The 21,682-nt window shown below is 56.4% G+C and overlaps 7 protein-coding genes across 7 annotated transcripts; 4 read left to right on the plus strand and 3 right to left on the minus strand.

The window, feature by feature from the left end:
- Positions 1-421: 421 nt before the first annotated feature.
- HRG_07439 (ATP-dependent DNA helicase PIF1) lies at positions 422-3,652 on the minus strand (the record flags this gene model as incomplete). The annotated part of the gene is made up of 7 exons (XM_044865910.1): positions 422-566; positions 618-736; positions 857-1,492; positions 1,548-1,759; positions 1,899-2,308; positions 2,437-2,798; positions 2,843-3,652. The coding sequence occupies 7 exons, from the start codon at positions 3,650-3,652 to the stop codon at positions 422-424; spliced, it is 2,694 nt and encodes an 897-aa protein (XP_044718874.1).
- A 3,353-nt stretch (positions 3,653-7,005) lies between these two features.
- On the plus strand, positions 7,006-10,458 carry HRG_07440 (PIF1 protein; the record flags this gene model as incomplete). Its single annotated transcript, XM_044865911.1, has 6 exons — positions 7,006-8,036; positions 8,353-9,139; positions 9,207-9,441; positions 9,491-9,801; positions 9,922-10,040; positions 10,092-10,458. 6 exons carry the CDS (start codon positions 7,006-7,008, stop codon positions 10,456-10,458), a joined length of 2,850 nt encoding a protein of 949 aa, XP_044718875.1.
- A 171-nt stretch (positions 10,459-10,629) lies between these two features.
- HRG_07441 (PIF1-like helicase domain-containing protein) lies at positions 10,630-12,406 on the plus strand (the record flags this gene model as incomplete). The annotated part of the gene is made up of 3 exons (XM_044865912.1): positions 10,630-11,321; positions 11,413-12,004; positions 12,143-12,406. 3 exons carry the CDS (start codon positions 10,630-10,632, stop codon positions 12,404-12,406), a joined length of 1,548 nt encoding a protein of 515 aa, XP_044718876.1.
- A 20-nt stretch (positions 12,407-12,426) lies between these two features.
- HRG_07442 (putative ectomycorrhiza-upregulated zf-mynd domain-containing protein) lies at positions 12,427-13,137 on the minus strand (the record flags this gene model as incomplete). Its single annotated transcript, XM_044865913.1, has 3 exons — positions 12,427-12,471; positions 12,571-12,885; positions 12,955-13,137. The coding sequence occupies 3 exons, from the start codon at positions 13,135-13,137 to the stop codon at positions 12,427-12,429; spliced, it is 543 nt and encodes a 180-aa protein (XP_044718877.1).
- Positions 13,138-15,288: 2,151 nt separating this feature from the next.
- HRG_07443 (ATP-dependent DNA helicase PIF1) lies at positions 15,289-16,730 on the plus strand (the record flags this gene model as incomplete). Its single annotated transcript, XM_044865914.1, has 3 exons — positions 15,289-15,537; positions 15,582-15,721; positions 16,067-16,730. The coding sequence occupies 3 exons, from the start codon at positions 15,289-15,291 to the stop codon at positions 16,728-16,730; spliced, it is 1,053 nt and encodes a 350-aa protein (XP_044718878.1).
- A 327-nt stretch (positions 16,731-17,057) lies between these two features.
- On the plus strand, positions 17,058-19,654 carry HRG_07444 (ATP-dependent DNA helicase PIF1; the record flags this gene model as incomplete). Its single annotated transcript, XM_044865915.1, has 7 exons — positions 17,058-17,160; positions 17,210-17,523; positions 17,645-17,763; positions 17,817-18,649; positions 18,772-18,820; positions 18,921-19,575; positions 19,631-19,654. 7 exons carry the CDS (start codon positions 17,058-17,060, stop codon positions 19,652-19,654), a joined length of 2,097 nt encoding a protein of 698 aa, XP_044718879.1.
- A 585-nt stretch (positions 19,655-20,239) lies between these two features.
- HRG_07445 (MYND finger domain-containing protein) lies at positions 20,240-20,974 on the minus strand (the record flags this gene model as incomplete). The annotated part of the gene is made up of 1 exon (XM_044865916.1): positions 20,240-20,974. One exon carries the CDS (start codon positions 20,972-20,974, stop codon positions 20,240-20,242), a length of 735 nt encoding a protein of 244 aa, XP_044718880.1.
- Positions 20,975-21,682: the final 708 nt, after the last annotated feature.

Raw genomic sequence — 21,682 nt, forward strand, 5'->3', positions numbered from 1 at the left:
TGGGAACCACCTCAATGTCGTCTAGCATCCGAAGATGCAATAGTTGTTGGGCCTTGGCCGCTGCCTGGACATCGTCTCGAGATATGGGGAGTTGACACAAGGCGTCACCTTGATCATGGGGCATATTCCGGTACAGATCCTCTTGACGTTGGACAAAAGGTTGCTCTTCTCCAGCCGGGTTCTCTTCGCACAGATCGTGTATTAAACCTCCAAGGACGGGGAGTCTTTTGTGGCGTCCGTGTCCTGCACGGCATTTCGCAAAATCTGAGTAGAGCTCTGTAGGCCTGACGATGAGCCATCGCTGGAGGCTCTTCTTCGTATCGGCCATCGTCAAGCGGGTACTCAACGTCAATTGTGTCGTCGCCCTCCGACCGACTGGCCCAGAGCTTCGCGTCCTTACGCGCGTCTTCGGCAGACTTTCTCAAAGACAAATGTTAGAGACGTAGAAACGGAGGCGGGGACAAAGGCCCGCTCGATGCGTCGTCCATATGTCGGTTATATCGCCTAGGCTCTCAGAAATGAAGTTTTCCCAAGGGACGAATAACGCCAAATGTAGGACAGGGTTTCTACACAGAGTGTCAGACGGAGCCAAAACGGTGCCGGGGGTTAGAGCGTACCGCTTAATATAGACTGGGTGATCGTCCTCGTGGTCGTCGCTGATGTATCCTTGGAAGATCGGGACGGCGTACTGGTCGGGCCGTCGAAGCTTTTGCATCCAGCCTTCACAGTCTGAATCCTGGCCATCGAGAAAATGTGAGAGTCATCTTCACTCCGACCATTTCGACGCACCAAGTGAATCATTGACATGTAGTCATACAGGCATAAGTCTTGTAGAACATGACCGCGGTAGGCGTACGCCTCCAGGCATAATAGGGTTCGCCCTCCTTGCCTCAGAGGATTGTCTCTGGGGCTGTTCGGCGTCCGTGAGCTCGCCGGCCTGATGGCGGAGATGCGCCCATAGCCGAAAGATTGTCCAGTATAGGGCCGTCAAGTTCAAGAAGGACCAATGCGGCACGTTGGTAAAGTCGGTGTCATATCCAAGGAGGTGGTAACAAACCTCGACAGCCGAGAGTTGTCGCTCGGAGAAGATGCGATTTGCCGTTCTCATCAGGAATTGACGGCTTTCGTTCAATACCGCCTGCTGCCTGCCGTCGGGCAGGGCGGGACCTGGCGCGCGAGACGTCGGACGACCGGCCTCGCGAAGTTGGCGGGCAACCTCGGTGGCGAGAGCAATGCGCTTCCACATCGGCGTATCCAGTTTGGTGGCGTAGTTCGTGATGTAGTACACCATGGCCAGGCCCTTGGTCTTGGTCAAGATCATCGAGACGTCGTGATTGTGGCGAAGGCCGACCGCCAACGACTTGTTGTACCGGTTGACGAGTGGATGGTTGCGCTGAATCTGAAGCAAGCCATCCTCTGTGAACCCTGTCTCCTCGACGATTTTCCACGGTGCCTTGAAGCGGCAGGCTGTCCGTCTCTGTTGATCTGCCCCCTGTTCGATGACCCTTCAGAGAATACTTGAGGCAGGTGTATGTGTGGGAGTGCACTTGGCAACAGTATGCGATGAAATTGGATTCGTCTTCAAAGGCCGCAGTGAGAGCCGAGGTGCTAGTCATGACCTCCTCCACGGGATCGATGGGCTTCCTCTGCTGTCGCACGGCTTTTCCGGCATCTTCATCTAGACACTCATGAAAGACGGAGTCTGCGTATCGGATCACCTGGGCACGATATGATTCTTCCGCGGGATTGGCCATGTCGTCTATCAGGTTCGGTAACCGCATGTTGCCGTCCAGCCAGAGGAGTCCATGCAAGTGGAGGCTGCCTCGCTCGTTCGTTTCACGGTGGCGTAGTAGTGGCTGATCTTCCCGAAGATCGATTCCCGGCCTGTATTCACATACTTTTCAAAGAATAGGATATTTCTCGGTGGAAGAAGATGGCCGAGCTGACCGGATCCATGGTGCTCAGGGCGATCCTGTCGTACTTTTCACGGAGATCGGCCAAAAGCTCCTTCGCAGACTCATAATCGTGGAGCCTATGAATGGCAAGCTTCATCTTTACCGGGTTATTGATGTCGTTGGGACTGATGGTAATCCAGATTGCAGGCATACCGGCGCGGATGTCCAGAGCTTGTATCTTCCTCCGCATAAGCAAACGGGATTCGTTCGAGAGCGGCTGTGCATGGCCAAAGATCGACAGCTCGCGAAGCAAGAGCGATATGTCGGGGTCCGACGTAGTCCTCGTCTCCCGCATCTCCGCCTCGGCCCTCTTCAGTCGGTCCTCGGTCAAGTTCGCATAGGCCTGCTCAAGTCTGTGGAAGGAATCTTTAGCGACACGGACCATGCTGATGCGGCGGTTGGAGGAGCGAAGGAGGGTGTTGAATACTAAGAAACAAAAGACAGGATGGGTGGCGAATCGGCCACCATGCCGTTGCAATACGTATCTGGCCCAGTATTGAAGAGAGTGATTCGGACGACGGTCGGCAGCGTCGCTTTGTCGGCCATGACTCGAGTCGCCCTTCGATTTCGGCCGCCCTTCCCACGGGAAAAGCTTCGGAAATGTTCGAGGAAGAAATCTTCGTGCAGGTTGTCTGCAAAATCCGCACCACGCTCTACTCGGACAAACGGCTGGTCTCCTGTAGTTCGGACCTGCATAACGCATGGCACAGAGGTACCCTGTTGGTCCGGATTGGCGTTGACGATGTCGGCCAGAAACGACAGTTTATCGGTCTCGGCGAAGGCAGCCGGACCATCGAGAGGAAACATGCCGGACGTAGACGTCTCGTAGACAGGATCAACTTCCTGGCCGATGGCGGCCGAGTCGGGGACAAGAGTCGCCGGCTCACCAGGGAAGGTTGAGTCTGCTCAGTCGACAGAGCACAGTCCAAATCGCAAGATTCAGCGATGAAGATAGGATCGATGGAGTTTACGAGTTCATCGATGCTTGTAAAGCTGTTTTCCGCCAAGCCTCGATCAGTGTTCGGGACTATATGGTCCGTTTGTGTCCTCTCAACGGTCGACGGTTCCTCTCTTTGCATGCGGTCCATGATGACGGTCGGAACACTGGACCCATCGGCATACTGCCAGCCGTCCATCTCTGCTTGGTTGATTGAGATATTCTCGTAAAGCGGGTTGTTCCTCTGGAGCCATGCCAGGGCGGCTGCCACTCGAGATTTGCGCACCCGAAGCAGGTGTCCGACGTCTGCGGAGCCAGGCTTAGCCGAGCCGCTCCAAGAGACGTGGATATTCTCAATGGCTTGCAGCAAGGGATGGGGAAGAACGGTGGCAACAAGATCGTCCACCTTGTTCGGAAAGACGACAATATGTCCTTTCACGTGCTTGCGGTAGCTGATTCCCGAACGGGTCTTGTTGTCCACTGTGAACTTGGTGATATAGCCAAAAGGCGCATGTAGGGCAATGAGTCTCTCTTCGACGGGAGAGAGGTCATCAAGCTCGTCGGGGTACCGATGCTCACAACCGATGGCCATGTTGTTGACAGAGCAGGCCTTGGGCAGCCGTCCACTGTCGAAGCTGACGCGACACTCGCGGCACACGTCAGCTCCGGCGCCCTGGTGTGACGGAAGGCACGCACCACACTCTTGGATGGTCCTGGTCGCCCACATCATGGAGGGCGACAAGCGATCCCTCCACTGCATGGTGGCGAGTTCGCAAGGCGGTGTCTTCCTGCAGCAGAAGACGCAGTGGGACACCGGCAACGTCCGTTCCTCGGTAAACGCTTGGTAGAAAGATTTAGCAGCTTCTACCTGGAGGGCAACTGGAACTTCGTTGCACCAGGATCTTGTCGATGATGCCTGCTCTTAGAGCGGAAACAGGCGTCATAGTGATGTAGCGTAGACTTGACGGAGTCTCGTTGGAGCTGAACGGTTTCTCGCGTAGGCCCGGGCCTCGTGGGAAGCGCCCGCCCGTGTGAGCGATGAAGGGCGAAGCGGTTGTTCCGCACTGGATCGACTCGGTGATGGAGGCCGGCGTCTGCGTGTGTCTTTTGGAGGAGCGCCTTGGCTGCGTGGGGGTGGAGTGGAGGTGTCTCCTCTTCTCTGAGTCGTTTCGGTGATGGAGCGGCCGGCGGCTGCGTGTGTCTTTGAAGGAGCGCCTTAGCTGCGTGGGAGGTGGAGGGGGTGATTGCCTCTCTGGGTCGTCTCGGTGATGCAGTCGCTGGCAGCTGCGTGTGACTTGTACGGGAGTGTTTTGGCTGCGTTGGGGTGGAGAGGAGGGCTTGCTCTTCTCGGGTCGTCTCGGGATGGGTTGTTCGGCTGTTGCGTGTGCGGTATATTGGAATTGAGCTACGGCGGCGGGTTCGTTCTTCGGCGCGCTGGCGGTCCATATCGTGCAAGACGCGGAGGATCTCGTCGGGAACCCTAATAAGCGGTGAAGGTCGTTGACAGGAACGGCGCTGCTGGGATCTCTGCGATTCAAGATCACCCAAGTGCGGCGAACTTCGGGCGAGACCGTGACGGGGTGTTCTCGTGGCATGGTGCACGGTGATGGCTGTGGTGAGTTGGCCCGGGAGTGGGACCGGAGCAGGAGCGGGACGGGAGGACGGGAACGGGCAGCAGGAACAGGAAGTTGGTGGGGAAAGAAACAGGTGGCGGTGAAGAGACGGAGCGGCATGCGGTCCGTGCGTAAGGGGTAGAGGATGTGGAGGTGTGGCGAAGGGCGCGGAAGAAGGATCCTTTCGTCTCTTCGTTCCTCAAGGCACATGCGGTCCGTGCGTAAGGGGTAGAGGATGTGGAGGTGTGGCGAAGGGCGCGGAAGAAGGATCCTTTCGTCTCTTCGTTCCTCAAGGCACAGTGGATCGTGCCCTGCGTCTCGCCAGAAAGCTCGTCATCAGAGTCATCAGCAGCAGCGGCGCGCTGATACGCCCGTGGCATCTCTGTGCCCGGCTCGTACGAGTCGCCGTGTGTATGAAGGTATTCCACGAAGGCTGCTCGCTACAATAAAGTAGGTATCACAGCAGCCCAGCGGCGGATTGCCCGATCATTAGTAGACAGCGCGATATTCAACCCTATTTTCTGAAGGCCCAGGCAGAGTTCGGTCGGATTTTGCGAAGACCGGCGAGTGACGTTGATAATATATCGCAATTTGCTGCAAATTGAGTATTTCGTCTGACTGGGCCCGAAGACGCTGGAAAACAGAGGTCAAGTCGCCCATCGAGGACCATAGGAACCGCTTCATCGTAGAATGCATGCCCTATAATAGGGTTGTTGTATGCCCGAGGTGCCGGTGCCGGTCAACGAAGCACATCACGAACTTCTCTTCCAGGGTCGAGCCACGTATTGATAGCGTAATCCACGGCGGCCTGCGGATGGCCGGCTGCTTCGAACGCAGGGACCAGTGTGTTATAGATAGCCTCATTAGGGCGTTAACGATGCCTGCCCACTCTTTGAGGAAGGCTGTGAACGTAGGCTCGGATTGCGCGATCTCCTTCCTTTGTTGCAGCAGGAAGTGCTTGCACTTGTAAGAACGTTTTCGTTGATATGCCAGCGGCAGAGCAGGTGAACTACGTGGTGTAATTCTGGAAAGCAACAACTGCATTCATTAGGCAAGCTCACGATCTGTGACCATGATCCGCGGCGCCGGAATGCCTCTTCGGCTGCCAATTGTAGGCATTGCAGAGCCCAGCGGTATTGTGATTCGGCCTCCCGTTGAGGAAGTGGAGTGTAATATCGCGGGCACAGGAGGGTGGTTGTGGTCTGTACAGGACGGCGATGGCCGGCCAGGCGCCTCGCTGCTCCTCTTAATAATAAGGCGGAAGCCGCAGTCGCATTGTATGTGGCCTGGTTCGCCCGGCGTTTTGATCTATGGGCGCTGGGGTCAGTAGAATCGCGATGCCCGCCAGCCCGCGAGCAGGTCATGTAGGCGTCGTTATCCCTCCCCGATCGTACAATCAGGGCGTGGCCTTGTGCCTTGAGGAACGAAGAGACGAAAGGATCCTTCTTCCGCGCCCTTCGCCACACCTCCACATCCTCTACCCCTTACGCACGGACCGCATGCCGCTCCGTGCCCACCAGCCACTCTTCACCGCCACCTGTTTCTTTCCCCACCAACTTCCTGTTCCTGCTGCCCGTTCCCGTCCCGTTCCCGTCCTCCTGCTCCGGTCCCACTCCCGGGCCAACTCACCTTTTACAGCCATCACCGTGCACCATGCCACGAGAACACCCCGTCACGGTCTCGCCCGAGGAAGTTCGCCGCACTTTGGGTGATCTTGAATCGCAGAGATCCCAGCAGCGCCGTTCCTGTCAACGACCTTCACCGCTTATTAGGGTTCCCCACGACGAGATCCTCCGCGTCTTGCACGATATGGACCGCCAGCGCGCCGAAGAACGAACCCGCCGCCGTGAAGCTCAATTCCAATATACCGCACACACGCAACAGCCGAACAACCCCCGAGACGACCCCGAGAAGAGCAAGCGCCCTCCTCTCCACCCCAACGCAGCCAAAACTCCCGTACAAGTCACACGCAGCTGCCAGCGACTGCATCACCGAGACGACCTGAGAGGGGCAATCACCCCTCCACCTCCCACGCAGCTAAGGCGCTCCTTCAAAGACACACGCAGCCGCCGGCCGCTCCATCACCGAAACGACTCAGAGAAGAGGAGACACCTCCCCACCTCCCACGCAGCCAAGGCGCTCCTCCAAAAGACACACGCAGACGCCGGCCTCTCCATCACCGAGTCGATCCAGTGCGGAACAACCGCTTCGCCCTTCATCGCTCACACGGGCGGGGCGCTTCCCCACGAGGCCCGGGCCTACGCGAGAAACCGTTCAGCTCCAACGAGACTCCGTCAAGTCTACGCTACATCACTATGACGCCTGTTTCCGCTCTAAAGAGCAGGCATCATCGACAAGATCCTGGTGCAACGAAGTTCCAGTTGCCCTCCAGGTAGAAGCTGCTAAATCTTTCTACCAAGCGTTTACCGAGGAACGGACGTTGCCGGTGTCCCACTGCGTCTTCTGCTGCAGGAAGACACCGCCTTGCGAACTCGCCACCATGCAGTGGAGGGATCGCTTGTCGCCCTCCATGATGTGGGCGACCAGGACCATCCAAGAGTGTGGTGCGTGCCTTCCGTCACACCAGGGCGCCGGAGCTGACGTGTGCCGCGAGTGTCGCGTCAGCTTCGACAGTGGACGGCTGCCCAAGGCCTGCTCTGTCAACAACATGGCCATCGGTTGTGAGCATCGGTACCCCGACGAGCTTGATGACCTCTCTCCCGTCGAAGAGAGACTCATTGCCCTACATGCGCCTTTTGGCTATATCACCAAGTTCACAGTGGACAACAAGACCCGTTCGGGAATCAGCTACCGCAAGCACGTGAAAGGACATATTGTCGTCTTTCCGAACAAGGTGGACGATCTTGTTGCCACCGTTCTTCCCCATCCCTTGCTGCAAGCCATTGAGAATATCCACGTCTCTTGGAGCGGCTCGGCTAAGCCTGGCTCCGCAGACGTCGGACACCTGCTTCGGGTGCGCAAATCTCGAGTGGCAGCCGCCCTGGCATGGCTCCAGAGGAACAACCCGCTTTACGAGAATATCTCAATCAACCAAGCAGAGATGGACGGCTGGCAGTATGCCGATGGGTCCAGTGTTCCGACCGTCATCATGGACCGCATGCAAAGAGAGGAACCGTCGACCGTTGAGAGGACACAAACGGACCATATAGTCCCGAACACTGATCGAGGCTTGGCGGAAAACAGCTTTACAAGCATCGATGAACTCGTAAACTCCATCGATCCTATCTTCATCGCTGAATCTTGCGATTTGGACTGTGCTCTGTCGACTGAGCAGACTCAACCTTCCCCTGGTGAGCCGGCGACTCTTGTCCCCGACTCGGCCGCCATCGGCCAGGAAGTTGATCCTGTCTACGAGACGTCTACGTCCGGCATGTTTCCTCTCGATGGTCCGGCTGCCTTCGCCGAGACCGATAAACTGTCGTTTCTGGCCGACATCGTCAACGCCAATCCGGACCAACAGGGTACCTCTGTGCCATGCGTTATGCAGGTCCGAACTACAGGAGACCAGCCGTTTGTCCGAGTAGAGCGTGGTGCGGATTTTGCAGACAACCTGCACGAAGATTTCTTCCTCGAACATTTCCGAAGCTTTTCCCGTGGGAAGGGGCGGCCCGAAATCGAAGGGCGACTCGAGTCATGGCCGACAAAGCGACGCTGCCGACCGTCGTCCGAATCACTCTCTTCAATACTGGGCCAGATACGTATTGCAACGGCATGGTGGCCGATTCGCCACCCATCCTGTCTTTTGTTTCTTAGTATTCAACACCCTCCTTCGCTCCTCCAACCGCCGCATCAGCATGGTCCGTGTCGCTAAAGATTCCTTCCACAGACTTGAGCAGGCCTATGCGAACTTGACCGAGGACCGACTGAAGAGGGCCGAGGCGGAGATGCGGGAGACGAGGACTACGTCGGACCCCGACATATCGCTCTTGCTTCGCGAGCTGTCGATCTTTGGCCATGCACAGCCGCTCTCGAACGAATCCCGTTTGCTTATGCGGAGGAAGATACAAGCTCTGGACATCCGCGCCGGTATGCCTGCAATCTGGATTACCATCAGTCCCAACGACATCAATAACCCGGTAAAGATGAAGCTTGCCATTCATAGGCTCCACGATTATGAGTCTGCGAAGGAGCTTTTGGCCGATCTCCGTGAAAAGTACGACAGGATCGCCCTGAGCACCATGGATCCGGTCAGCTCGGCCATCTTCTTCCACCGAGAAATATCCCTATTCTTTGAAAAGTATGTGAATACAGGCCGGGAATCGATCTTCGGGAAGATCAGCCACTACTACGCCACCGTGGAAACGAACGAGCGAGGCAGCCTCCACTTGCATGGACTCCTCTGGCTGGACGGCAACATGCGGTTACCGAACCTGATAGACGACATGGCCAATCCCGCGGAAGAATCATATCGTGCCCAGGTGATCCGATACGCAGACTCCGTCTTTCATGAGTGTCTAGATGAAGATGCCGGAAAAGCCGTGCGACAGCAGAGGAAGCCCATCGATCCCGTGGAGGAGGTCATGACTAGCACCTCGGCTCTCACTGCGGCCTTTGAAGACGAATCAATTTCATCGCATACTGTTGCCAAGTGCACTCCCACACACCTGCCTCAAGTATTCTCTGAAGGGGGTCATCGACCGGGGGGCAGATCAACAGAGACGGACAGCCTGCCGCTTCAAGGCACCGTGGAAAATCGTCGAGGAGACAGGGTTCACAGAGGATGGCTTGCTTCAGATTCAGCGCAACCATCCACTCGTCAACCGGTACAACAAGTCGTTGGCGGTCGGCCTTCGCCACAATCACGACGTCTCGATGATCTTGACCAAGACCAAGGGCCTGGCCATGGTGTACTACATCACGAACTACGCCACCAAACTGGATACGCCGATGTGGAAGCGCATTGCTCGCCACCGAGGTTGCCCGCCAACTTCGCGAGGCCGGTCGTCCGACGTCTCGCGCGCCAGGTCCCGCCCTGCCCGACGGCAGGCAGCAGGCGGTATTGAACGAAAGCCGTCAATTCCTGATGAGAACGGCAAATCGCATCTTCTCCGAGCGACAACTCTCGGCTGTCGAGGTTTGTTACCACCTCCTTGGATATGACACCGACTTTACCAACGTGCCGCATTGGTCCTTCTTGAACTTGACGGCCCTATACTGGACAATCTTTCGGCTATGGGCGCATCTCCGCCATCAGGCCGGCGAGCTCACGGACGCCGAACAGCCCCAGAGACAATCCTCTGAGGCAAGGAGGGCGAACCCTATTATGCCTGGAGGCGTACGCCTACCGCGGTCATGTTCTACAAGACTTATGCCTGTATGACTACATGTCAATGATTCACTTGGTGCGTCGAAATGGTCGGAGTGAAGATGACTCTCACATTTTCTCGATGGCCAGGATTCAGACTGTGAAGGCTGGATGCAAAAGCTTCGACGGCCCGACCAGTACGCCGTCCCGATCTTCCAAGGATACATCAGCGACGACCACGAGGACGATCACCCAGTCTATATTAAGCGGTACGCTCTAACCCCCGGCACCGTTTTGGCTCCGTCTGACACTCTGTGTAGAAACCCTGTCCTACATTTGGCGTTATTCGTCCCTTGGGAAAACTTCATTTCTGAGAGCCTAGGCGATATAACCGACATATGGACGACGCATCGAGCGGGCCTTTGTCCCCGCCTCCGTTTCTACGTCTCTAACATTTGTCTTTTGAGAAAGTCTGCCGAAGACGCGCGTAAGGACGCGAAGCTCTGGGCCAGTCGGTCGGAGGGCGACGACACAATTGACGTTGAGTACCCGCTTGACGATGGCCGATACGAAGAAGAGCCTCCAGCGATGGCTCATCGTCAGGCCTACAGAGCTCTACTCCAGATTTTGCGAAATGCCGTGCAGGACACGGACGCCACAAAAGACTCCCCGTCCTTGGAGGTTTAATACACGATCTGTGCGAAGAGAACCCGGCTGGAGAAGAGCAACCTTTGTCCAACGTCAAGAGGATCTGTACCGGAATATGCCCCATGATCAAGGTGACGCCTTGTGTCAACTCCCATATCTCGAGACGATGTCCAGGCAGCGGCCAAGGCCCAACAACTATTGCATCTTCGGATGCTAGACGACATTGAGGGTGGTTCCCAGGGGGCCATGCTTTCCGCGGATGGCGCCGACATCGACGATACGCTAGCTCGCTACGGCGATACGGAGTCCCCTGCTGGGCTCCCGGGCAGCGACCTCAATGAACGAGGCCCTCGGATGCTTGTCGACGTCAGTCCGGCAACTAGCTTCGCGGAGATGGGACACACCGCCGCGGCCAGCTTTACACTGAACTATCTACAGACCATGGCCCTTCAACTCGTTTGCCTGTTTCTGGACAAGTATACTGCCAATCCGGACTCAGCCGGTCAGCATCTTCAATACACCGGCGGGCCAGGTGGCACGGGAAAGTCGAGGATTATCGATGCCCTGAAGGACGTGTTCGCGGCGAGGAACCAGCCGCATCTTCTGCAGATAACCGGCACGTCGGGCAGTTCGGCGGCCCAGATTGGCGGCACGACCATCCACTCGGCCTGTGGGTTGGATTCCCATCGCGATCCAAACAAACCGCCTCCCCCCTTCTCGGAGGCGAAGAAGTGGATCTGGAAACAGAAGCTGGTGCTCGTCATTGACGAGGTCAGTATGCTGGGAGGAGCCACTCTGCACAACGTCAGTCATTACCTGCAGGCACTCCGTGACTGTCCGGACGAACCGTTTGGCGGGATGCCCGTCGTTCTACTGATGGGAGACTTCTACCAGTTCGCCCCGTGCGGAGACAAGCCTACTGATCATCAGACCGCCGGACCGAACAGAGACCCCCTTGCGACAAGCGACCATATCTCACCACAGCGGCTGCAGATTGTGGCATCTGTTCAAAACCGTGGTGCTCCTCGAAGACCAAGTCCGCGCACGCAACGATCCCCAGCTCCGTGCACTCCTGGATCGAGTTCGTAACGGGCGCCAGACCCATGAAGATCTGAGCTTGCTCAATGCCAACATTGTAGGACGCTCGCAAATCACCTTCCACGATGGTTTGCGCGCTATAACGCCGCTGAACCGCACCCGGTGGGCCCTCAACATGGAAGCTGTTGTGGGCTGGGCGCGCTTCAACAAGCGGCACATCCGTATCTTTGTCTCGACTCACACCTGGCGCAACGGCACGCTGTCTCCAAACCTCATAGCGCGAACCATCGGACAAGGCGACGACTCTGCCTGCAAAGTCCCCGGCGTCTTCTTCTACGCCCAGGGCATGCCCGTGGTTGTGAACAAGAACATCTACACTGGCCTGAAGGTGGTGAATGGGGCTGACTTTACTGCCGTGGACGTGATAATCGATCCCAATCACCCGGGATACTGCTTGGCAGATGACGTGACCATCCACTTCGGGCCGCCGCTCGGCATTCTTCTGCAGTCCGAGGAGACGAAGACCTTGGCGATACCGTCCCTCCCGGTGGGGACAGTACTTATCCGGCCCATGTCGCATACACTTGATTCGACTAACTCTCACTTCAAGTTCTTATCCGCAAGATGCACGCGACGTGGACTGCCCGCTGTACCAGCGTTCGTTCTCACTGATTACAAAGCCCAGGGTAAAACATTCGTCGAAGTACTGTTGGAGCTGCGTGGAAATCGTGTGACCAATGGTGAACCCTCCAAGTGCGATTTTACGAGCCTCTATGTGCAACTATCCAGGTGCACCTCGCTTCGGGGCATCAAGCTTCTTAATCCCGTGAGACACCATGACTTCATTGGCAATGGGCTCGATCAGGCCATTCTTGATGGAATGCAGAGACTCAAGAACTTGGCCGCGGAAACGAGACGGTTATACAAGGACCAAGGTTTCGAAAAGTAGTGCTAGTATACTAACCATCCTTATAGTTTGACCTTTCGCACGTCGTAACGCGGCACGTAGACGTCCTACACTTCATAAGGTGACCGGACCGCACGCCAGTCGTCCGGATCTCGCTCCCCTCCCTTCCCTGGACGTAAGCGCTTTTGCTCCTCACAATAATTTACCCACCATTCCTCGAACGCCTGGCGGCTGTAAAGCCACCTCGGCGGCCCGTCTCCTTCCCCGAACAGGTCCAGGATATGGTCGCAGAACATCCACACTCCTTCGAGATGCTGCGGATAAAATGGCTTCCTGTCCTTGCGCGCGACCACGACGGTGCCAACTTGTGACTGCCAGTCTGGAGGTGCAAACCCGGAGTTGGCATCAATATTGAGGTACGTAGCAATCTGGTTGTCGAGGTCTGCCTCGTTGACGGACTGAGTCCCCGTCCGATCCAGGACCAGCGGGACCTCGATGAGCCCTGGGACGGACGGCACCGACTGCGAAAACACGACATGATTCGCAGGGATTGTAGTGGCAGACCAAAGGCTTGCGTTTCTCGGCCTCACATCGGACAATGACAGCTTCGACATGCCCCGACTTGCTGTGCGTTTCTCAAACCTGATGTACCCATCGGCGGCGAGGCATGCGTGGGCGGCGGGTGGGTTTGCTGCTGGCGCTTGCTGGGGCGATGCCTCTGGCTCCGAATCGGTGTCGATGTTGTCCCACTTTGAGTAATCAATCGGAGGCATTGAGTCGATTCTTAACAAACTGTTACACTTTACTGCATGATTCGCGAACAGTTCAGACTCCTTTGCCCTTCGAGATGATGGCCCCTTACAAGTTACCTCCGCGTTCTTACCCCGCCCGCCCTCAACCCACCTTGTTGTGGCGGGGTAAAATGGCGTCCAAGCAGCCACACTACCGGGAGCAAGCCTCATCGTCTCAGCAGACCTGCCAGTGTGGAACCAAATTCAGTCCCGTTCCTCAAGGCATTGGCGGACCCTGAAAGGGGCCGGTCTCCTGTCCTGCTGAGGTGCCTTGAGGAACGAAGAGACGAAAGGATCCTTCTTCCGCCACCTCCGTCAGCTTGGGCCACTTAGCGCCCCGTGCCTTGTGCCTTGAGGAACGAAGAGACGAAAGGATCCTTCTTCCGCCCCCTCCGTAAGCTCGGGCCACTTAGCGCCCCGTGCGAGCTGCGCCAGCCTTCACCGCCACCTTCCACTCGGCTTCATGCCTTCCCGAGCCACACAACAACTCTCCTCTTTTCCGTTCTCGCCTCCACCGCCCGCGTTGACCGCTCCGGCTCCGGCCCCGCCGGCCCCGCTGCCCGGCCCCGCTACCCGGGCCGGAGCCCTACTTCGACCATGGTCCAGCCCGGCCCCCCGATTGTCCATTTGGATACGGATCCTGTGCTGGGAGACGGTCTACCCCAGAAATCGACGTCATGGGGCCCTTGTCGTATGGGCAAGGACGCCATCCACTCCGCCAAGAACCGTACAACACATGATTGGCCCTCCCGTTTTGCGGGATGCTTCTAACCCTAAGCCCTCACTTCGTAACCGCCGCCATCCCTGCGATAGCGGAGCCATGAACCCGACGTCTCCGTCTGCCCATCTATCCTTCACGCAAGCACCTCTGAGCTTCGGCAGACTACCCCGTCCATGAGCATTCGAAACCTTTGCTGAGTTTCTCGATCACATGTCGTGGTCGCCGTCTTGCTCCCAGGTGCCAGTAATAGACTGTTTCTTTCCTTCTTCCATGCACTCGTTCGGAACCATCCCCTGCACCATGCCGCGAGAACACCCAGCCACGGTCTCACCCGAAGAGGTTCGCCGCACCTTAAGGGATCTTGAATCGCGCCGGTCCTATCAGCGCCGGTCACAGACTGTCAGAGTTCCCCATGACGAGATCCTCCGTGTCTTGCACGATATGGATCGCCGGCGCGCCGAAGACCAAACCCGCCGCCGTGAAGCTCAATACCAATATGCCGCACACACGCAGCCGCCAGCCACTCCATCACCAAAACGACCTAGAGAAGAGCAAGCACTTCCCACTCCACCGCCCACGCAGCCAAGGCGCCCCCCAAAAAGGCCCCGGCCGATGCGAGAAACCGTTCAACTCCAGCGGGACTCTGTCGAGTCCACTCTACATCACTATGACGCCTGTTTCCGCGTCAAGGAGCTTGCGTCATCAACGCGATCCTGGTGCCACGAAGTTCCACTTGCCCTTCAGGTTGAGGCCTCCAAGTCTTTCTACCAAGCGTTTACGGACGAGAGGACGTTGCCGGTCTCCCACTGCGTCTTCTGCTACAGGAAGACATCGCCTTGCGAACTCACCACCATGCAGTGGAGGGGTCGTCTGTCACCCTTGCTGCTACAGACGGCCATGGCTCTCCAGGAGTGTGATGCGTGCCTTCCGTCGCACGAGGGCGCCGGAGTTGACGTGTGCCGCGAGTGTCGCGCCAGCTTCGACAGTGGGCGGCTGCCTAAGGCCTGCTCGGTCAACAACATGGCCATCGGTTGTGAGCACCGGTACCCCGAAGAGCTTGATGACCTCTCTCCGTCGAAGAGAGACTCATTGCCCTGCATGCACCTTTTGGCTATATCACTAAGTTCACCGTCGACAACAAGACCCGTTCGGGAATCAGTTACCGCAAGCACGTGAAAGGACATATTGTCGTCTTTCCGAACAAAGTGGACGATCTCGTGGCCACGGTTCTTCCTCATCCCTTGCTGCAGGCCATCGAGAACATTCACGTCTCTTGGAGCGGTTCGGCTAAGCCTGGCTCCGCAGACGTCAGAAACCTGCTTCAGGTGCGCAAATCTCGAGTGGCAGCTGCCTTGGCATGGCTACAAAGGAACAACCCGCTTTATGAGGGTATCGCAATCAACCAAGCAGAGATGGACGGCTGGCAGTATGCCGACGGCTCCACTGTTCCGACCGTCATCATGGACCGCATGCGAAGAGAGGAACCGTCGACTGTTGAGAAGACACAAACGGACCACATAGTCCCGGACACCGATCGAGGCTTGCAGGAAAACAGCTTTAGAAGCATCGATGAACTGGTGAACTCGATCGATCCTACTTTCATCGCCGAATCTTGCGATTTGAACTGTACTCTGTCGACCGAGCAGACTCAACCTCTCCTGGTGAGCCGGTGACTCTTGTCCCCGACTCGGCTGCCATCGGCCAGGAAGTGGACACTGTCTGTGAGACGTCTACATCCGGCATGTTTCCTCTCGATGGTCCGGCTGCCTTCGCCGAGTCCGATAAACTGTCGTTTCTGGCCGACATCGTCAACGCCAATCCGGATCGACATGGCAACTCTGTGCTGTGCGTTATGCAGGTCCAAACTACGGAGACCAGCCGTTTGTCCGAGTAGAGCGTGGTGCGGATTTTGCAGACAACCTGCACGAAGATTTCTTCCTCGAACATTTCCGAAGCTTTTCCCGGGGAAGGGGCGAAATCGAAGTGCGACTCGAGTCACAGACGACAAGGCGGCCCTGCCGACCGTCGTCCGAATCACTCGCTTAATTACTGGGCCAAATACGTATTGCAACGGCATGGAGGCCGGTTCGCCACCCATCCTGTCTTTTGTTTCTTAGTATTCAACACCCTCCTCCGCTCCTCCAACCGCCGCATCAGCATGGTTCGTGTCGCTAAAGATTCCTTCAACAGGTTTGAGCAGGCCTATGCGAACTTGACCGAGGACCGACTGAAGAGGGCCGAGGCGGAGATGCAGGAGACAAGGACTACGTCGGACCCCGACATATCGCTCTTGCTCCGCGAGCTGTCGATTTTTGGTCATGCACAGCCACTCTCCAACGAATCCCGTCTGCTTATGCGGAGGAAGATCCAAGCTCTGGACATTTGGGCCGGTATGCCTGCAATCTGGATTACCATCAGTCCCAACGACATAAATAATCCGGTAAAGATGAAGCTTGCCATTCATAGGCTCCATGATTATGAGTCTGCAAAGGAGCTTTTGGCCGATCTCCGTGAAAGGTACGACAGAATCGCCCTCAGCACCATGGATCCGGTCAGCTCGGCCATCTTCTTCCACCGAGAAATATCTCTATTCTTTGACAAATACGTGAACACAGGCCAGGAATCGATCTTCGGGAAGATCAGCCACTACTACGCCACGGTGGAAACGAACGAGCGAGGCAGCCTCCACTTGCATGGACTCCTCTGGCTGGACGGCAACATGCGGTTACCGAACCTGATGGACGACATGGCCAATCCCGCGGAAGAATCGTATCGTGCCCAGGTGATCCGATACATAGACTCCGTCTTTCATGAGTGCCTAGATGAAGATGCCGGAAAAGCCGTGCGACAATAGAGGAAGCCCATCGAACCCGTGGAGGAGGTCATGAGGAGCACCTTGGCTCTCACTTCGGCCTTTGAAGACGAATCCAATTTCATCGCGTACTGTTGCCAAGTGCACTCCCACACATACACCTGCCTTAAGTATTCTCTAAAGGGGGTCATCGAACAGGGGGCAGATCAACAGAGACGGACAGCCTGCCGCTTCAAGGCACCGTGGAAGATCTTCGAGGAGACAGGCTTCACAGAGGATGGCTTGCTTCAGATCCGGCGCAACCATCCACTCGTCAACCGGTACAACAAGTCGTTGGCGGTCGGCCTTCGTCATAATCACGACGTCTCGATGATCTTGACCAAAACCAAGGGCCTGGCCATGGTGTACTACATCACGAACTACGCCACCAAACTGGATACGCCGATGTGGAAGCGCATTGCTCGCCACCGAGGTTGCCCGCCAACTCCGCGAAGCCGGTGGTGCGAGGTGTCGCGCGCCAGGTCCCACCCTGCCCGACGACAGGCAGCAGGCAGTTTTAAACAAGAGCCGTCAGTTCCTGATGAGAACGGCAAATCGGATCTTCTCCGAGCGACAACTCTCGGCCGTCGAGGTCTGTTACCACCTCCTTGGATATGACACCGACTTTACCAACGTGCCGCATTGGTCGTTCCTGAACTTGACGGCCCTCTACTGGACAATCTTTCGGCTATGGGCACATCTCCGCCACCAGGCCGGCGAGCTGACGGACGCTGAACAGCCCCCCGGAGACCATCCCTCTGAGGCAAGGAGGGCGAACGCTTCTATGCTTAGATGCGTACGCCTACCGGGGCCATGTTCTACGGGACTTATGCCTGTATGACTACATGTCGATGATTCATTTGGTGCGTCGAAAGGGTCGGAGTGAAGATGAATCTCACATTTTTCTCGATGGGCAGGATTCCGACTGTGACGGCTGGATGCAAAAGCTTCGACGGCCCGACCAGTACGCCGTCCCGATCTTCCAAGGATACATCAGCGACGACCATGACGACGATCACCCAGTGTATATTAAGCGGTACTCTCTAACCCCCCCGGCACCGTTTTGGCTCCGTCTGACGGCCTGTGCAGAAATTCTGTCCTACATTTGGCGTTATTCGTCCCTTGGGAAAACTTCATTTCTGAGAGCCAAGGCGATATAACCGACATATGGACGACGCATCGAGCGCGGCTTTGTCCCCGCCTCCGTTTCTACGTCTCCAACATTTGTCTTTTGAGAAAGTCTGCCGAGGACGCGCGTAAAGACGCGAAGCTCTGGGCCACTCGATCGGAGGGTGACGACACAATTGACGTCGAGTACCCACTTGACGATGGCCGCTACGAAGAGGAGCCTCCAGCGATGGCCCATCGTCAGGCCTACAGAGCTCTACTCCAGATTTTGCGAAATGCCGTGCAAGATACAGACGCCACGAAAGACTCCCCCGTCCTTGGAGGTTTAATACGCGACCTGTGCGAAGAGAACCCGGCTGAAGAAGAACAGCCTTTTGTGCTACGTCAGGACGATCTATACCGGAATATACCCCATGATCAAGGTGACGCCTTGTGCCAATTTCCAATCTCTCGAGACGATGTCCAAGCAGCGGCCAAAGCCCAACGACTATTGCATCTTCGGATGCTGGATGATATCGAGGCTGGTTCTCAGCGCACCGTACTGTCCGCGAATGGCACCGACATTGACGATACCCTAGCTCGTTACGGCGATATGGAGTCCGCCGCTGCGCTCCCGGGTAGTGACCTCGATGAACAAGGCCCTCGGATGCTTGTCGACGTCAGTCCGGTCACTAGCTTCGTGGAGATGGGACGCACCACCGCCGCTAGCTTTACACTGAACTATCTACAGACCATGGCCCTTCAACTCGTTTGCGTATTTCTGGACAAGTATACTGCCGATCCGGACTCAGCTGGTCAGCATCTTCAATATACCGGCGGGCCGGGAGGCACGGAAAGTCAAGGATTATCGATGCCCTGAAGGGCGTGTTCGCGGCGAGAGACCAGCCACATCTTCTGCAGATAACCGGCACATCAGGCAGTTCGGCGGCCCAGATTGGCGGCACGACGATCCACTCGGCCTGTGGGTTAGATTCCCATCGCGATCCAAACAAACCGCCTCCCCTTCTCGGAGGCGAAGAAATGGATATGGAAACTGAAGCTGGTACTCGTGATTGACGAGGTCAGTATGCTGGGAGGAGCCACTCTGCACAACGTCAGTCGTCACCTGCAGGCACTCCGTGACTGTCCGGACGAGCCGTTTGGTGGGATGCCTGTCGTTCTACTGATGGGAGACTTCTACCAGTTCGCCCCCGTGCGGGAAACAAGCCTCCTGATCAACAGACCGCCGGACCGAACACAGACCCCCCTGCGACAAGCCACCATCTCTCACCACAGCGGCTGCAGATTGTGGTACATGTTCAAAACCGTTGTGCTCCTCGAAGACCAAGTCCGCGCACGCAACGATCCCCAACTCCGCGCACTCCTGGATCGAGTCCGTAACGGCCGGCAGACCCAGCAAGATCTGAGCTTGCTCAATGCCAACATTGTAGGACGCTCCCAAATCACCTTCCATGACGGTTTGCGTGCTATAACGCCGCTGAACCGCACCCGGTGGGCCCTCAACATGGAAGCCGTCGTGGGCTGGGCGCGCTTCAACAGGCAGCATATCCGTATCTTTGTCTCGACTCACACCTGGCGCAACGGCACGCTTTCTCCAAACATCGTAGCGCGAACCATAGGACAAGGTGACGACTCTGCCTGCAAAGTCCCCGGCGTCTTCTTCTACGCTCAGGGCATGCCTGTGGTTGTGAACAAAAACATCTACACGGGTTTGAAAGTGGTGAATGGGGCGGACTTTACTGCCGTGGACGTAATACTCGATCCCAATCACCCAGGATACCACTTGGCGGATGACGTGACCATCCACTTCGGGCCGCCGCTCGGTATTCTTCTGCAGTCCGAGGAGACGAAAGCCTTGGCGATACCCTCCTCCCGGTGGGGACGGTTCTCATCCGCCCCATGTCACATACACTTGATTCGACTAACTCTCACTTCAAATTCTTGTCGGCAAGATGCACGCGACGTGGATTGCCCGTCGTACCGGCGTTCGTTCTCACTGATTACAAAGCCCAGGGTAAAACCTTCGTGGAGGTACTGTTGGAGCTGCGTGGAAATCGTGTGACCAATGGTGAACCCTCCAAGTGCGATTTTACGAGCCTCTATGTGCAACTGTCCAGGTGCACCTCGCTTCGGGGCATCAAGCTTCTTGGTCCCGTGAGGTACCATGATTTCATTGGCAATGGGCTGGATCAGGCCATACTTGATGGAATGCAGAGACTCAAGAACTTGGCCGCGGAAACGAGACGGTTATACGAGGCCAAGGTTTCGAAAAGTAGTGGCAGTATACTAACCATCCCGATAGTTTGACCCTTTCGTACGTCGTAGCCACGATCGGCCAGCTTCTACTCGATCTGCGGTGCTGTCGACTAACCAAGCGTATCCCTTCACCGCCGACCAAGCATGGCTGCTGACATGTCCATCATATGCGACTCCATCCCCTCTGCTTTACCCTGCTCCATCGCGACCATCATTTGACTCATCGCCGTCCCACTTGTCCCGCTCGGAGCTCGACCGTACACGGACTCGGCAAACATCCGAAGCTGCATCGGGAATCGGGAATCCCCATATTGCTCGATGATGTCGCTCTTTTCCACCGCGCTTCGTAGGTCGTGCCATTGCGATGGGGTCATACCGAGTGTCTCACACTCTTTCTTCTTTGCATCCCACCACGGCGGCAGTATACCGGGACAACGCTCGACGCGCTCCAGGAAACGCTTGAAGCCACGCAACCCGTTGGCGGCACCACCATATATGCTATCCGCGTCTGCTTCGCCTTCAATGTTGTACATGTCCTCAACGCGCAGTCGGTAGGCGTCGATCAGCAGCCCGTAGACATCTCTTTCCGATCGATCATGCAGCCAAGTGCGATTTTCAAGACGCGTGAAGGGGCGGATGACGCCCTGTTCCAACCCCTTCGGAGGCGATGAATTTCCCGTTGTAGGCCCATCTTGGAACGATGTCGTGGCGTCGGCCTGTTTGCCACAAACCTTCTTATGGACCTTCCAGTCTGCCTTCTGGCAATCCCTGGAGCAGTACGGCGTGGTGGAACATTTCGCGCACCTCTTGAGGAGGGCAACTTCAGGCGGCGACTTCTTGCAGCTATTGCACTCAAGGGCCATGATGACCTAATTCCGATGACCAATTCGTTGAAGGTTGCTTGTGTGAAGAGGCTGAATCAATTTGAAGCTCATTTGTGAACAGGTAAGGTGCTGTAGCGGGTCCAAGCAGCCGCACTACCACCTCTCTTCTCCAACAGACTTGTTTTTATAAAAACAACCCGAATGCTCGCGCTCGGCTATGCCCAACTCTCGTCCCGTTCCTCAAGGCATTGGCGGACCCTGGAAGGGGCCGGTCTCCTGTGCACACAAAAATGCGGTATCGGCGCTGCCCCGCGATCTGCGCCACATTTTGTTGTACGTTCAGCAAAATGTGTTGTACGGATAACTACCCATGCTTACCCCCCCTTCTGCTCACCCCTTATGCTCCGCAAAAATGTTGCCGCTCCATACAAATTGGACCAACTTCACTTATACAGAATCTACTCAATTTTAAAGCTTTTGACAAACAGTCACCTGTAACGGGTATAGAAATGACTGAACTTACATTTTGTGAAGTCAGCTGATGACCATAGGTGTCGTGGTCCGTGACACCCTGACATCGCGAAATGGCAATTTCGACCCCTAATCTCCTCCTGCCTCCTTTGCTTTCCACTCTTGCTCATCCTCCACCACCTGTCACAAATGGCTCCAAAAAGGCCTCGTTCCATCTATACAGAGAACGTGATGGCTGAGGCAATCCTCGATGTCACTGATAACGGTCTGTCGCAG

The sequence above is a fragment of the Hirsutella rhossiliensis genome (genome assembly GCF_020360975.1).
Source record: "Hirsutella rhossiliensis strain HR02 chromosome Unknown scaffold00008, whole genome shotgun sequence".
Taxonomy (NCBI): Eukaryota; Fungi; Ascomycota; class Sordariomycetes; order Hypocreales; family Ophiocordycipitaceae; genus Hirsutella; species Hirsutella rhossiliensis.